At 53.8% G+C, this 15,337-nt stretch overlaps 1 protein-coding gene across 1 annotated transcript; it reads left to right on the top strand.

The window, feature by feature from the left end:
- Positions 1–1,972: 1,972 nt before the first annotated feature.
- LOC104623727 (arf-GAP with dual PH domain-containing protein 1-like) lies at positions 1,973–14,837 on the top strand (the record flags this gene model as incomplete). The annotated part of the gene is made up of 8 exons (XM_010290932.1): positions 1,973–2,017; positions 2,318–2,463; positions 4,037–4,168; positions 6,260–6,406; positions 11,200–11,283; positions 13,632–13,694; positions 14,093–14,164; positions 14,609–14,837. Coding segments are annotated over 8 exons (918 nt in total), but the record flags the coding sequence as incomplete, so codon positions are not given.
- Between the last annotated feature and the right edge of the window lie 500 nt (positions 14,838–15,337).

The following is a 15,337-nucleotide window of genomic DNA, read 5'->3' as shown; positions in this document are numbered from 1 at the left end:
CTTTCACAGTGTTCTGCACTGATCAGTGTTGACAGGGGTGCAGGCAGCAGGTTTGGGCAGAGCAGAGGAGCAGCTCCTGAGGACACAGCCCTGGAGGAAGGAAGGAAGAAAAAGAAAAGAAGCAAGCAAAGGATTTATGAAAATCTGTAGCAAAGTACAGTGACGTTAGCAGCTGGCTTTGTCAGAGCGGCTGGGCACTCTTTTGTAGAGGTGATCGGTCTGGGAAGAGCTGGCGCGTGAACTACGGAAAGGGATAACAGTGCTGGGTTGGGTTTTTTAGTTCTTCCTAGGAGTGGAATTTGGATACTGTGTTTTGCCACAAAAGATTGGAAAGAGAAGATCAAAATGATGAGATGTCCCTATGTGAGAGGGCAGGGAAAGCTGTATTTCCAGCCTGACTTTGACACTGGCTTACAGTGTTGTCCTGGGCAGCTCACTAAACCTCCCTGGGCTTCCCTCTCTTCGTATATAATCGTTACGACGCCCATCTGCCAGGGGTAAGCCTTGGGTGGACTGTACAGATTTGCAATTATTTGAGAACCTCTTTGGGGAAATGCAGAGTAATTTTATTCTTCATCCCTTAAGTGTTAAGAAAGATCACAAAAAAATGTGTTGTGGAGGGGAACAACTTTAATAAGGAATGCCTGCAGCATCCTTTGCCATTCAGATATTTGTAATGAAACAGTCGAGATGAATGAATGGATGAGACCCACAGCCAAAAGTCGTGGGGCTGAGCTTCTCCGAGGTGGAGCTGCCGAGAGCTGAGCAAACCCCAGGTGGGGATTTCTGAAGGAGATCATCATCTTTCCTTCTGCATCACCCCACGTTTGCGTTTGGAGATGTCCCTGTCCTCCATGCGTTGTCTCTCCTCTCTCTCGTCTGACCCCGATGTCCTTTCCTCCAAACCCAGCTCTGTCCAGCCCGCTACGAGATGTTAGTGGTCCCCAAATGTCAGGCGCGGAGAGGCAGCAGAGAGGCTCTGAAGCCATCTCTGCTGTTTAGTGGAGTGAATAGAAATGGCTTTTGAAGTACCCTCCTGTCGCTCTGACTGACTCGGTGCTAAAAATCGGCCCCCTTTGGGAAACAGAAACTGCCTATCCCTGGTTTCCAAACCACACACACGCTTTGAGAGCACGCTGCTTAATGCTTTGCCATTCAGGAGAGCAGTCGGCAAACGGCAGCGGTCAGAGCCCCAGCAGCATCTCTGCCTCGTGTTAAGTAAATCTTGCGTTGCGTAAACGCGTCAGCCGAGCATCACCTCCCGCCTGTCTGTCTCCTGTCACAGAGATATTATTCCTATTCAGCTCCATGGTGTACAGCCCGCTATAGGTTATGCAGCGGTTTTGCTGATACGAGCCCGGCAGATAGCAGCATCTGATGCTGAACCAGAGCTTCAGTTCCCCAACAATTAATTCCTACCGCAGCGGCGATACGCGTGCGTCAGCCTGCGCCTTTCCCGCGCTGTTGTCGCATGCGGCTGCCCTTGGCTGGGTTTTGGTGGCTTTCTTGGCTGCTTCCCCTTGCTCACACTTCAGATAATCCTGCTCCCTGTGTGTTCTTCTCTTTCTGAGACTGCAAGTGCCCTCCAATGGGTTAGTTGTGCCTTTTTGATAGAAAAAGCACATGGCAAGCCCACGGTTGGGTTAGGAGTGAATTGATGGACTAGTTCTGCTCATGGCTTTGGGGAAGTCTCTTTCAGGCTGGATGGGTGGAGCAGAGAAAGAGCTTCAGACCCGTAATTCCCTTGATACATCTGGTATCGGTCCTGGGGGTTACAGGGCTGGTGTACGTGGATACGGGTGCCAGTGCACATGGGTGACGATGCTCAGCATGGGGCAGAGCACGTGTCCTGCCCTGGAGGGATGGGGAGGGCTTGGAGGTGGAAGGATTAGGCGGACAGTGGCGTGGCATCGCTGGCGGGCCCTGGCTGTGGCGTGACTGTTTGGGCTGTCCTGTCTGCGTCTCTGGGCAGGGACGTGGACCTGGTTGCCGCTGGGCCTGCCTGGCCGTGGGAAGGGTACGTTGGCGGGAGCACAGGCAGCGGGGACGGCTGGACCTCGCGGTGGGGAGAGGCACGCGCTCAGCTTGCGCTGGCTCTCCCGTGTGAGCGAGCCGTAAGTAACGCGTGAGGGGGGTCCCTGCAGGCTCTGGAACCGTGCCGGTTCCTGGCTGGCAGCTCGTGCCCGTTCGGGGGGCAGGGTGAGGTCTCGCGTTTTGAAATACAGCCCTGCCGCCGCACGTGCCGGTATAGAACAAAGAAACAAAGGAAAGCCCGCTGACGGCTTTAAGCATTTCCACTGCTTCCATCTGCGTCAAGGTATCAGCTTGTCTCGCGTGCCAGCCGTCGGATGTGCCGGCCGGATCTGCGACGCTCTCTGCGGTGAGCGCTCGGCGTTGGCGACGGCACGGGCTTTGCCATTGCGCTCGTTCACAGTGGACGTCAAGGGCTTTGCCTGGCGTTCAGTAAAGGTCTCTCTGAGGATCTGGAGAAAGGAATTGCTTGGGGTTCGGTCAGCCCAGACAGAAGAAATTGGTATTTTGACTATCGGCGAAGGCATCTTTGGTTCGATGGGCATTTTCCCTTCTGTTAGTGTCTTCAGCTGTTGTCGATACCACTCTTTTCTTCCCGTCTTTTCCAATCACTAAATATGTGCGTGTGCATTTTGTCTTGCTCTAGGTTTTTATTGCATGGAAGTATTTTATATTGCTTGTACCTATAGAGTCAGTGTTGAAGGATTTTTCTGCATCTTTTCATCTGTGGTTTAAATCAATCCTATATCAGGATGACAGGTGAAAAGCAGGTTGAATGAGGGATTTCTGCACACCACTGGTTCGTAGCAGGCAGGCAAAGGAGAGGCTGATTCCAGAGCCACTTCACATATAAAAAAAATAAATCAGTTACTTAGTTGAAAGTTGTTATAAAACGTATAATTTTTAACTTTAAAATCCTAGCTTCTGTGAGCCAATAACAAAAATCTAACAGGTGAAACTAAGGGAGAAAGGGAAGACTTATTCAGTGAAACTTTTGTATAATTATGTCTTAAATAAATGGAAGGTGACCATCAAACTGCCCTGTTAATATTCATAAGACTTGTATTGGACAGTTCTCGGGGTTTCTTTGTTTCGAAGCATTTAACATAACGGTGTCAATTATTAAACCTGTTGCAAGATAAGTTGGGCGTTGTGGCTGCTGCAGGAGGTGCTGGCAGTGATCAGCTGTAATTGCTTTTCTGATTTGAGGAGTTAAGATTATTAGATTCTTCTTTCTTTCTTTCTGGCTCTTTTGAGTTTTAAATAAAGCACATATATCATGAATAGTGTTCTTCATGAGCAGCAAATCCACCCACGAGGCCGATATCCAGGGAGACAAAAGAGGCCCGGCATGTCCAGCCGGGCTGCCTGGCCACGGTGCCTGGGGACTGGAGGGACCTGCTCTGAGGGGAGATGATGCCAAGCCTGAACCACAGTGTCCTGAAGTCAGTGGGAAGAACTGCAAGCGTTTTCCCCTTCTATCATGTGAAAAACGTATTTGTGGCTTGCTGTGATACAGTCATCCACCCTGAGCTGCTTTCCCCCCATGCATGCGCCCCGTTTTTAATTTTTTAGCAGCATCAATAGAGAGGGCAGATCTTGCCTGCCTTCCCCTTGCTCCAAAAGTGCTACTCAGGTAAGTAAGTTGAGCAGCACCCCTGGCACCAGGAGCTGTGGCGGGGGCTGTCCTTTGGGAGCCCGTGCAGAGTGAGCCCATGCCTTATTCCCCAAGTCTTCACCTGTACTGCTGCGCGGGATGCGCGGCAGAAATCCCCCTTTGCCTGTCACGCCGCGGTGTCAGAGCAGGGACATCTGTGAAGCTCAAGCTGTTGGAAAAGAGCAAGAGTGGAGTGAGAGGGGCAGATCTGAAGAGGAAGGCTCGTTTCGTTCATGTCTTGAGCAACTCAGCCACACACTCGGTCTGCTCGGCTTTGATGTTGAAGGTGGTCTCCTTTTCTTTATCCTACCTCTTTTTTAAATACAGTGTTTTATCCCTGGTTCTCAGCAATTGCTTTCTGCTGCAGGGTACCGAGAAGGATTTCTGTGGAAGAGAGGACGTGACAACGGGCAATTCTTAAGCCGAAAATTCGTGTTATCGGAGAGGGAAGGTGCACTGAAGTACTTCAACAAAAATGACGTGAGTACCTGGGGTTGCTGTATGTGGATGGGGGATCGCAACTGTAAGAGCATCTTCGAACAAGTCATTCCCAGGCCACCATTTTATTTATAGAATTTTACAGGGTTTTCATAGGTATTGAGTCCCTGATCACTCCAGGACAAGGGCTCTAGGTACAGCTCGGTGGTGTCTTTAGTAGGGTTTGCTTTTGGTCCACCACAGTCATGGTGAGACACCCTACCTGGCCATTTTACATGATCCTGCTCTGTTGCCCTTTAAAGTCGATAAGGCTTTTCTTAAACAACCAGCAAAGGAGTTTTTCTCAGCTCTGGCTCTGCATGGGTTTCATATTTATGGCTATCTTGCTGACGTGGGTTTCATATTTATGGCTATCTTGTGATGAAAATATCATCACCTTGCAGTGGTCGCTGGGGTCTGAAACCTTTGCGTGGCATGGCAAGCAATCCCGAGGAAAAGCCCCTGGTTTTCTGTTCCAGCATCAAGTGGTGTGGAAGCATTTGTCTTTTTCCCCAGAGCACATTTCATTTACTTTAAGTGAGAAATGGAGCTTATGACTATGGAAATTGCATTTGTGATGAACGGATAGACGCTCTACTCTTCTCTACCACGTGATGGAGGAAGCCAAGGTGTTTCTTCTGACCTTTGAGTCTCCCCTGAGCATTGCAGCTGAGAGCAGCCCAGGCTGAGCCACCAGCCAGTTTTCTGAAGTAGTTGATGTAATCATGGTGTCACGATGAGCCACGCCGTGCAGAGGAAGGGAACATCCAGCCACACTTCTCCATGCCCGGCGGCCAGCTTCGGTAGCGCTGGTGTGGTGCAATTGCATCTCACGGGCAGGAGAGAGCCAGTCATTACCGAGGGAGAAGTGAAAGTCCCAGCAGGCCCCTTTCAGTTGCTATTGACTGCTCCAGTAGTTTAAAGCTGCTTTACTTCGTTGTTGCCCATAGTCGTGGTGGGAATGGTGCTTTCTAGACGTGTCCTCTTTGCTGGGATTTCCCTGCCGTGGTCACCCGCGGCAGCTGTGTGTCCACGGCAAGTCCCCAAGTTCCCAAAGTGGCGCTTGCATGTCCATCAGCTCAGGGACTTCCGTGTTGGTGCTGAGGACCACGGCACCACTCCGTGACCTTCTGCTGGCCCCTGGCTGTGCCCTAAAGCTGCTGTTACCAAAAGCATCGTCTTTATTTTTTGGGATGTTTTATTCACCCTTGCTACTTCTCAGTACAGTCCTGAAAGGGTGGTGAACTTCTGGAGATGTTTTGCAGGAAGACAAACCATGCAACAAAGTTCAAGTGACCTGCCACAGAGCGTGCAGGTGGGATTGGTGCCTGGGAGGGCCTGATCCAGGCTCACTGTTGGGCTAACCCGCCCGAGAGGTGGGCTGTAGGGCATATATTTGTCCCTCTGGAAAGAAACTTCCCAGTTTGGAGGGCAAATGGAGGAGCAGAATCAGAAGCCAGTGGCTCATGTGAGAGGATGGGACTGGTGGGGTGTCGGCATGGTGCCCCTGCCAGCCTAGCACCCAGGTCTGATGTTGACAATGGGAATAATCCTCCATCTTCTTGAGCAAGGATGAACTGGCTGTGAGTGCTTGACATGCAGAAAGCGTCCTGGCCTGTTATGTAGCAGTCTGCATTTTTTGGTCTGGCTGGATGGTTTTCTTCCTCCTTTGATAATGCTTATCCCGGTGTAAATGCTCATCGCATCATTAGGTAACGAGGCTGATCTAGGAGTCAGGAGACAGCTGAACAGAGGCTGGGGCAGGAGGCATGGTGAAGATGCTTGTCTTCATGGCACAACATCCTATCTCGAGACCTGGCCTGTCCATCTTGCTTCTGGGCTGAAACCTTCCTCCCCTCAAGCTCCGCTGAATTTTGCGGGAGAGCAGAGCATTCTCCCAGGCCGGCAGAAAGCACTCCCTGCCGCCCGAGCAAAGCCTCTGATATCTCATCACCCGGCAGTTTTGTGGGCTGGGAGTTGGTTGTGGTTTTTTTAGTTAATGGCCTCAATCAGAAGTTTTTTCTGACCAGGTGAACTGCTTTCTGGTGTGAAAGCCAATTCTCAGGTGTTTGCTCACTCAGCTGTGTTTTCCAGGCAAAAGAACCCAAAGCAATTATGAAGATTGAACATCTAAATGCCACTTTCCAGCCTGCAAAAATTGGGAACCCACACGGACTGCAGATCACTTACTTGAAGGACAATAGCACAAGGAACATCTTTGTCTATCACGAAGATGGCAAGGTGAGAGTGTGGAGGTAAAAAGAAGCGTTGAGTTGTGGTCCTGGGGGGTTGATGTGGCAACTGTGGCACACCAGTCTCTAACTGAGCTGGGAATTTCGGGGAGTGGGATGTGGGAGGGATGGGGGTACGGGATGCACAACCAGCTTTGAGTGTATTTGCCATGTCCTTCCAAGCAGGAAGGTTGCAAACCGTGTCTTCTAAATAGTGAAATGCAAATGGGAGGAGTTGCTGCTCCTCTGCTTGCAAGGAGGCGTAGGGGCAGAGGCGTGTTTGGGGCAGGGGCTTCTCGGTGCCCGGGGAAGGAGGTGGGGTGAGCGGAGCAATGAAAGGTGAGGGGACTCGATGGAAGGACTCGCAACAGGGGAGCGGACGGGGTTGTAAGAGATCCGAGGAGCTGGTTGTTTCTCTGTCTGTCTCTATAAAATGCCAGTCTGCCTGTTTGTGTGGGGATGGATCCCCTTGCGTCGACCCCCTCGTGCCTCTGAAAGGGGGTGTCAAGAGGAGGGCTCATGCGTCTGGGGTGGTCGTGTGCACGAGGACAGCAGGACGCGGAGGCCAGGGCGGTGAGGGGGGTCCCAGCCCTCCTGGAGGGTATCAGAGGGGTCCCAGCCTGTGGGGCCACTGTGAAGAAAAGCGACAGTCACCACGCTGCCCGTGGCCCTTTGTCTGCAGACCGGTGTCCATGCAGAGAGCAGACCCGGGCAAGTTTGCAGTGGGTGCCATCTCACAGCCTTATTTTAATGTCTTTCCTCCTTTCTTCCCTCCCCCAAATATTTGGGGCTCCCCACAAAGTATCAGCAGCGCTGGTGGGGCCGCAAAATCGGAGCCGAAAGCTGTCACGTTCACATCGCGTCTACTTTCCCCTGGCTGGATGTGGTTGCTGTGTGGCAGGAGGAACCCAGTGTGTCGGGCTGGCTTAGTTAGCGGCGGCGCCCGGTTTTGTACGCGCGCAGAAATGCGCCTGTCGCCTGCGTTCGCACGTGTGCGTACGTGCACGTGTAGACGTGCGTGGCAGAGGGTCAGCCTGCCTGGCCTCTCACGCCCTGCAGCACTGTGGGATCTCACTCCGTGCGTTTGAAGGTCCCGGGGAGCTGCTCCAGCCGGGCTGCTCCCGAATTTACCCTTCCCTCCTTCCGCTCTGCCTGGTGGGATGCGCAAGTCCCACGGCACAAAGCAGGCACCGCTTGGCACCTGCTGCTGCTTTAGCACAGCAGAGTATGGCTCAGGTCGCTCTCGGGTACCTCCCTGGCCGCAATTTAAACCGAAATAAGAGGAAGAATCTCTTTCCTATGAAAGCCGCATCCCACCGTCGTGCCTGCGTCTGGTTTGCTGGGCTTCGGTGGTCCACTCAGCCCAGCTGTGACGAATGGGTCAGGGTTTTACTATTACTTGGGTTTTGGGTTTAAAATGTCGAGCTTTCTGCTGGGGGCTCGCGGAAGGAGCAGTCTCGCAAGTCTCATGTGGTCGCTCCTGCCTTCGTGTCAGCGGTTGTGCAGGACGCGCTCTGATACCATCTGATGACGCCCGGGTTGACTTTCTTTCGACCTCCCTTAAATTGACCTGCCCCTGGGGCTGAGCGAGGGCTGCGAGGCGATCACGCCCCCGGGGTAAGCTACCACCCTTTGGGAGCAGAGGCAGCCCCGGGACTCGGCTGCGGTCCCCCGCTGCCCTTTGCTCCCTCCCGCAGTCCCCCAGCAGTCCCAGGGTGTCCCCTTGTACCCCAGAGGTGCTGCCTCTCCCCGATCCGAGCACTCAAGCCCGATTTAGGCTCCTGTCTCATATATCTGGGGTTTGATCCTTCCCTGCCTCATCCTGTGCCGATCTGGCTGGCCTCCCACCAGGGCAGGATTTGTTTGGGGTTTTTTTCTGCCGAGGAGCTCGGCAGTAGCGCGGAGCGTTGGATGATGTTCTCCACTTGGCTCTGCTGCAATACCCTGGAAGCAAGCGGGATAATCCCACGTGTGCTTACTCACCCCTAAAATAGCTGGGAGAGCCCTGCCACCCCGGCGGCATTTGCTGGAGTAAGGCACCCCGAGGGATAAGAGAGGCAGACAAAGTGGGTTGCCACGCTGCCGCCCCAGAGCGTCATGGGGTGGGACGGCGTCGTGCGCCTCGGCTGGAGATGTGGTTCCTGCGCAACCTCAGCCTGGTCGCTTCGTCAGCTCCTCGGTGCGTCCTGACGGCACGCGGGAGACTGAAACCAGCCCCGGCACCCTGCTTGAAATGGGCGTATCTGGGTGCTTCCGTGATGTGAGTGTCCGGTACCAGCAGGCACCTGCAGGGACGGGGCAAGATGTGCGTTGGGCTGTGACCATCCTAAAGGGTGTTCTTGTCCCTTGCTAGCTCTTACCCACCACCAGATGTACTGAGCCAGCCGGGGTGAAGCTGGGGCACCCCTTGGAGCTGGAGACCGATCCCCTGCGTGGCGTGACTCCTCCGTGCAGACTGCCCCGTGTCCTGGAGGCACCTGAACTGGTGCTTCTTGCCAGGGATGTTCCTCCCACGGGCACAAGGCTGGAGACAGCCTTCACCTTCCCCCAAACCTCCATTTGGGCGTGGGAGGTAGGAAAGCTGCAGGAGTGGATTTCCCACGGCTCTGAGCTCCTGACTGGGGCTGAAGCTCCCTCTGCAGGACTTCTCCTGGAAGGAGCAGCTCGGAAAGCTGTGGTGGGCTGCCGCCATCCCTGGTGTTACCGTCGCCCTCGGGGTGCTCAGAGGTGGGCTGAGTCTCCAGGAAAGGCCACCCTTTGGGGTGCAAACGAAGATCTTTGGATCTTCTCTGGACAAATTAGCAAAATGCGCTTCCCCAATGCTGCTCCTGTCCTGAGCCCCACCAGGAGCTTTCAGGACTGGAAGAGGTAGCATGAGGGATTGATCATCAGCAGCGGAGTGGCTGCAGGGACTGATGAACAGGAGGTACGGTGAGAAGAAGTTGCGTTCTGATCTGGGATTGTCAGTCTGAGGCTGCCGTGGCAACGTGGGTGGCTCTGGTTGAGGATGGAGACTGGCGAGACACCAGGCGGCATGCGAGGGGGAGCCTGCGGCGGCACTGCAGCCAGGCCGGGCGCAAGCTGCGAGCCTGGAAAAGCCATTTGCCGAGGTGCCGGCAGTAGTTCGTTTTCTGTGCTTGCTCTGAGACATAAACCGGTGAAAGGTCTCTGCTAATGAGACACCTTCCTCCCTGAAAACACCGAGCAGTTTCAAGTTGGTTTAATACATCAAATACAATTTCCTCCCTCTGTGGCGTTGTTCATGATTACACACACAGAAAATTTTTAGCAACTGAGCCTTCTGGCTTTGCGTACGCAGGTACAAGTTTGTATAAAGGAAGGTGGTGGTGCCCTTCCTCCAGCAACGGATGAGCGATGCTCTAAGCAGCAATCTGTTGGAAGTCAGTGAGGGTGTCAGCCTCTGCTTTTCTGCGGGGTGAAACCCTATCTCACACCACGATCAAGGAGGAGACCCGCGTGTATATATATAAACATATATATATATATATATATAGCCATCTGGCTGGTGACTGTACGAAACATCAACGTTTTAACATTACAGCTTATTTTTCATTACCTCCAGCCTGGTTTGGTCATCATCAACTCGAGGATCCAGTTCCTCTCGCTGATCCTCTTTGTGCTGCTATCTGGGGTCTGCTTAGCTACTTAGCATAGGAAAGCGAGGGGTAAGTAAGCAAAACCTCAGTCAAGTAGGTCAGAGTTTTCCAAAACATTGTTTGTGTAGGTCCTGTTATGTGGGTTTTTTTTTCATTACGCTTGAAGTAGATTAACAAGCCAAAGCAAAGCGTTTGAACTTTCAGAGGGTGGCTAGTCACCATGTCAGAGCATTTTTGAGATACCTCCAATTCAACTCCTTAATGCTGAGATCTCCAGAATTATACGTGATAGTCTTTTCCTTTCCTCAATCACTATTAAGCATATAAAAGTTTAAATCTTACTGAAGGCCAACTTCTACTTTGATACGGTCTTTCCTACGCTACAGCAGCCTCACCTGAAAGGGTTGACTGTTTGTTTTAGTATCGTCTGGCTCATTGAACCTGTTCCCTGATGTGTGAACCGTCGCGTGTGTTGATGACAGCCGGGTAGTTCAGCATCCGTCTCGCCGCAGCTCAGCGTCTCCCTCCCAAAATGCCTTTCCTTTGCCCACGCCTTTGGAGGCAGTATTGGAGAGCCGTCACCGTGCTCGTCCCTGGAGGACTTGCAGCTCTGACTGAGAGCCTGGAGTACAAACACAAAGAGAGATTTGGGCAGTCTTTTAGCAAAACACTGACATAAGTTGCTAAGGCCTTAAAATTTGGGTGGGATTCAGGTGTTCACTGCACATCCTGCCTGCAGTCAGCTTGTGGCTGCCGGAGGGACGGGGCAGGTGGGCTGCAGCGGTGTCGAGCTGCCTTCGCAGCCCACCGGCGCGAGCCGAGCGGTGGTGCTGGGTCAGACTCGCCGCTGGGCTCGGTGTCTCAAATGCCGATGAGACGCTGGTTTTACCAGTGCCAGAGGCGTGCCGAAATCCTTCCCTCTGCAGAAGACCCCTTGGTGCTCGCTGGGGTCTGCAGAGCTCCGTGCGTGTCTTGAAGCCTGGGAGAGCGGCTGGATGTGCCCCATCCTTCGCTCGTTTGCTGCTCTCTTTTGTGTCTGTGTTTTATTATTTTTTTTTTTTAGGACTGCTGCTAAACTGCACGCTGTCGCTTGGGACAAAAGTGATGGGAGAGATGAAATGCAGCAGGATCATGTTATTTATGTGCAGACTACACCACTCACTCCGCTTTTCTTTCTCGTTATTAGGAGATAGTGGATTGGTTCAACGCCATCCGGGCAGCACGGTTTCATTACTTACAAGTGGCATTCCCTGGAGCCAGCGATGTCGATGTGAGTTTTCCTGCAGTTGTTCATTTTTTTTTTTCCTCTCTTGCTCATTTTTAGCATCTTGTTAACAAGCTGGAAGGCTTGGGGAGTGCTCCATCCTTCAGAGCGTTTTACAATTACTGGGCTGAAATTATTGTGGGGGGCTGCAGAGCCCCCGCGCAGCAGCTGTTACCAACATCCAGCCTCTGTGTGTCTGTGTGCGCGCGTGTTCCCGCTCACACCGAGAGCTGTGCGCAACTCCAGCGCTGCCGCGGGTACAAAAGCCGTACGTGTGTGTCTCAAAGCCGCTGCTATAATACAAAAGGCTGAAACAAAGGCTGGAAGGTAGACAAGATGAAGGCAAATGAGCGTCAGTGCTGTACCCACGCCTCCAGGACGAGTTTGTGTGTGCAGGTCAATGCAGCCTGGCTTATGAATCTCTGTCTCGTATTTTCCGGGTGCTGGAACGGCTAATTGCGTTATCTTTTGCTAATATAATACTAGAGGCAATATTAGGCAAGCTGGCTGGAAGCGCCTTGTGTTGCAGTTGCGCTGCAATTGGTGTGTAACGTCACCGCTTGTTGGGAGGGGTTACTCTCCGTTACCTCCTTGACTTTGTAGATTTTGAAATCTAATTGCATTACCTGCCTTCTATTAATTACCTGGGTGGTCCAGGGCTGGCTGCAGGGTGGCTCTGTCCCGCGGCCGCCCGTGCACCCCGCGCACCCCTGGAGCCAAATCCTTCCCGTCAGACCAACATCAGCTGCCCCAAACCATCCTAATCCCGGGGGAGAAGGAGGGGAGGAGAAAGAAGAACAGTCCCACGGCTGGCGATCCCTGGCATGAGGGACTTCAGACCATTTTCTGATAAGAAGTTAAACTGGGCACATCTGAAAAACCCTCAGAGCAGCCTCGTCGGTTGGCTGTAGCGCAGTCGCTGCGCAGCGTATACGTCCTGTAAGCACTTCTCCCCCTCCCCGTGTCCTCTGCTTCTGTTAAAGCTGGAGGCACATCTGAACTGAATTGCCCCCCACAGCCCCAGAGACGTTAGCAGAGTTGCCGTTTGTCCAGCAGCTGGTGAGAGGGTTTATGTGCTCCCCCCCAGCAGTTTGGGTGGGAGATAAGCTACCCATATTTTTACTTATCATCCCCTTCTCATCAGTTACTCTTTGGGGGAAAACGGGGGAGTGTAACATTTAGCGAGGTTTCATTTACAACCCTGAAATAGTGACTGACCCTTTGTAGCATTCGGCTTAGGGAAACCGCTGCGGAGAGGGGTTACGTACGCAAGGTGGCTCCATCCTGGGTGTTGCCATCATTTGCATCTAATTTGTGATTTCTTTACCTGTCAGAGAGATGACAAGGCATTAAATTTAAACAGGAGCCAGGTTAAATGCAGTAGAGAGGTATAAATTGCTCACACCGCCCCCTCTGCAGCTCCTGGGGAGCGAGACTTTCCGAAGGATGCTTCGGGGACCCAGCTCCAGCTCCAGCCTGCCTCGTGGAGGAACCTCTGTGAGCCGAGGGTGATGAGCTCCTTGCTTAGCAAAGTGTCCTCAGCCCTGTCCCAGGAGCTGAATCCTGGGGCTACGAATGCTGCAGAGCCCTTTGCTGCCTGCGGCGAAGCATCCCTGATGAAGATGCCCCGGGCTGCTGCGGAGCGGCTGTGTGATTCTTTGGGCTGTTGTATTTTGGGGTGTCTTTGCCCTGCAAGTGCACGCCTGCTCAACCAGAGCCGCTGTTGGGCAGTTAGGTGTTGCAGGAGCGCGGTTTGGCGAGCAGAGCCATTAATAACCCATTTAAATGAAAGGCAGGACCAGTGTGCGGCCAGGCTCCTCAGCCCCGTTTTTGGTGAGACTCTTCATCTTTCAAGAGCATTTCAGAGGCATCTGCAAAGATCTCGCAGCTACTGCCTTGACTTCGCTAAGCAGCGTTAAAAACCTCCCTGGCGCTGGTAGCTGCTGTCAGCAACATCTGCAGGAAGGGGAGTGCACAGGCAGCGTGTGTTAACGGGGTTTTACAGGGAAATTATACTTCAGGGCTTGCTTGAGGCTCCCGCTGTGTCTGGTGGAGGAGACGCATCGCCAGAGCTGACCGGTGGAGGGGGGTTTGACCCGAGGGCTTCTCCTGGAGGCTGTTGGCTTTGCTGGTGGAGCGCTCAGAGACGCTTTGTGTTTCTGCACCTCTTCTGAGCACCTTGGAGAAGTAGGACTGAAGCGTTTGGGCAGAGCCAGGTGGGCTCGGGGCCGGGGGCGAGCTTGGCGTGGGCTTTCCTTCCAGTGACCCCCAGCCCTGCCCTGCGCGCCCGGTGATGCCACAGCTCCCTCCACCTGACGCTGCTCTCTCTTTTCGCTCTTCTTTGGTTGCTCCAGCTGGTGCCAAAGCTTTCTAGAAACTACCTGAAGGAAGGGTACATGGAGAAAACAGGGCCAAAGGTAGGATATAAAATGTTTCTGCAATCCCTCTAAACACGAGTCTTGCTCCGTACGGGGCTCAGAAGGGTCTGCTGGTGGCACAAACCCTCCCGTGCCAGAGAGGCAAAGGCTTAACGGCATGGATGCGTTAATACACTTTCCTCACCTGGAAGCAATCGTTAAAAAGTCCAATACCACTTCACAGACCAACCGCCCCATCTCCCCTCTCGCTGCCCGTTGCTGCAGGCCCACCTGGCGTAGCTTGCCTGGACCCTGCTCTGCCAGCTTGTGGTGGCCCAGTCCCCAACTCCCCCAGCCCACCGGGCTCCTCTGAGTGCCTTGATACTCCTGGTTCGTGCCCGGGAAGCAAGGGGCTGCACTGCTTTGGTGTGTAATCTGGCACTTTTTGGATTCTTCAGCAAACAGAGGGATTCAAGAAGCGATGGTTCACCATGGATGACCGACGGCTCATGTATTTCAAAGATCCCCTGGTAAGATGAGGATGCCTGGGCTGTCTGTTGGGAATTGTCTGCAATAATAATAATGCTAATAATAGTAATAATGGTAGCAATAATCTGCAGTGAAGCTCAGGCTGGTGGGAGAGCCAAGAGGGCACTGAGCAGCCACTGCTAGGTGGATCTGCCTGGTGTCCAGTGTGCAGCAGCCCTGCGCATAGATCCTCACCAAAACCGCTCTGGAAGCCCTGTGCGCCAGCTGCAGGTGGTTTTGGATCCCTGGTGTTGGTCCTGTACTGCGGGTGCCCCTGGGAGGAGCCGGCAAGGGGCTTCGTGGGGTGGCTGGTGCTTTCGGCGTTTGGGGGCTGTGCTTTGCTCATGGGGCTTCCGGACGGTGCGGGGTGAGCCGTGTCCCGGCTGGCCGGGACGCAGAGCTCCCCGTCGCAGTTACGCCTGCCTGACGGCTCCGCTGTCTCCTAGGATGCCTTTGCTAGAGGGGAAGTTTTTATTGGGAGCAAGGAAAACAGCTACAAGGTCCTGGAAGGGCTCCCGCCGTCCACGCAGGGCAACCACTGGCAGCACGGGATAACCATCGTCACTCCGGATCGGAAATTCCTCTTCGCCTGCGAGACCGAGGACGACCAGCTGGAGTGGATTACGACTTTTCAGAAAGTTATAAGCCGGCCCATGCTGCCTCAGGAATACGCAGGTGGGTGTGCTGGCCGGGGCCGGGGGTCAGCCGCGGCCCCCTCACTTCCCATGCGTTAGAGGATGGGATGGATGGATGGGGGATGCAGCGGCATCGCTCCCTCCGCTGCGGTGTGAGCCGGGCATCCCTTTCCGGCCCCGGGGGGGATGCAAAGGTTGTCCAAGCAGAGAGGGGCTCGGGCTGGGAGGAGGGGGACAGTATCCTTCCCTCTTCATCACCGCTGGCGCGATGCTCGTGCTGCTATAAAGCTGATCCATCACCCAGCTGTAAGGATCAAGGGAGCTGCAGCGGCATCGCTCCCTCCGCTGCGGTGTGAGCCGGGCATCCCTTTCCGGCCCCGGGGGGGATGCAAAGGTTGTCCAAGCAGAGAGGGGCTCGGGCTGGGAGGAGGGGGACAGTATCCTTCCCTCTTCATCACCGCTGGCGCGATGCTCGTGCTGCTATAAAGCTGATCCATCACCCAGCTGTAAGGATCAAGGGAGCCAAGGAGCATCGTCAAG

This window comes from Phaethon lepturus, unplaced genomic scaffold, assembly GCF_000687285.1.
Source record: "Phaethon lepturus isolate BGI_N335 unplaced genomic scaffold, ASM68728v1 scaffold15000, whole genome shotgun sequence".
NCBI classification, from domain to species: Eukaryota; Metazoa; Chordata; class Aves; order Phaethontiformes; family Phaethontidae; genus Phaethon; species Phaethon lepturus.
The sequence above is the reverse complement of the archived record's forward strand: the minus strand, read 5'-3'. Positions and strand labels throughout refer to the sequence as shown.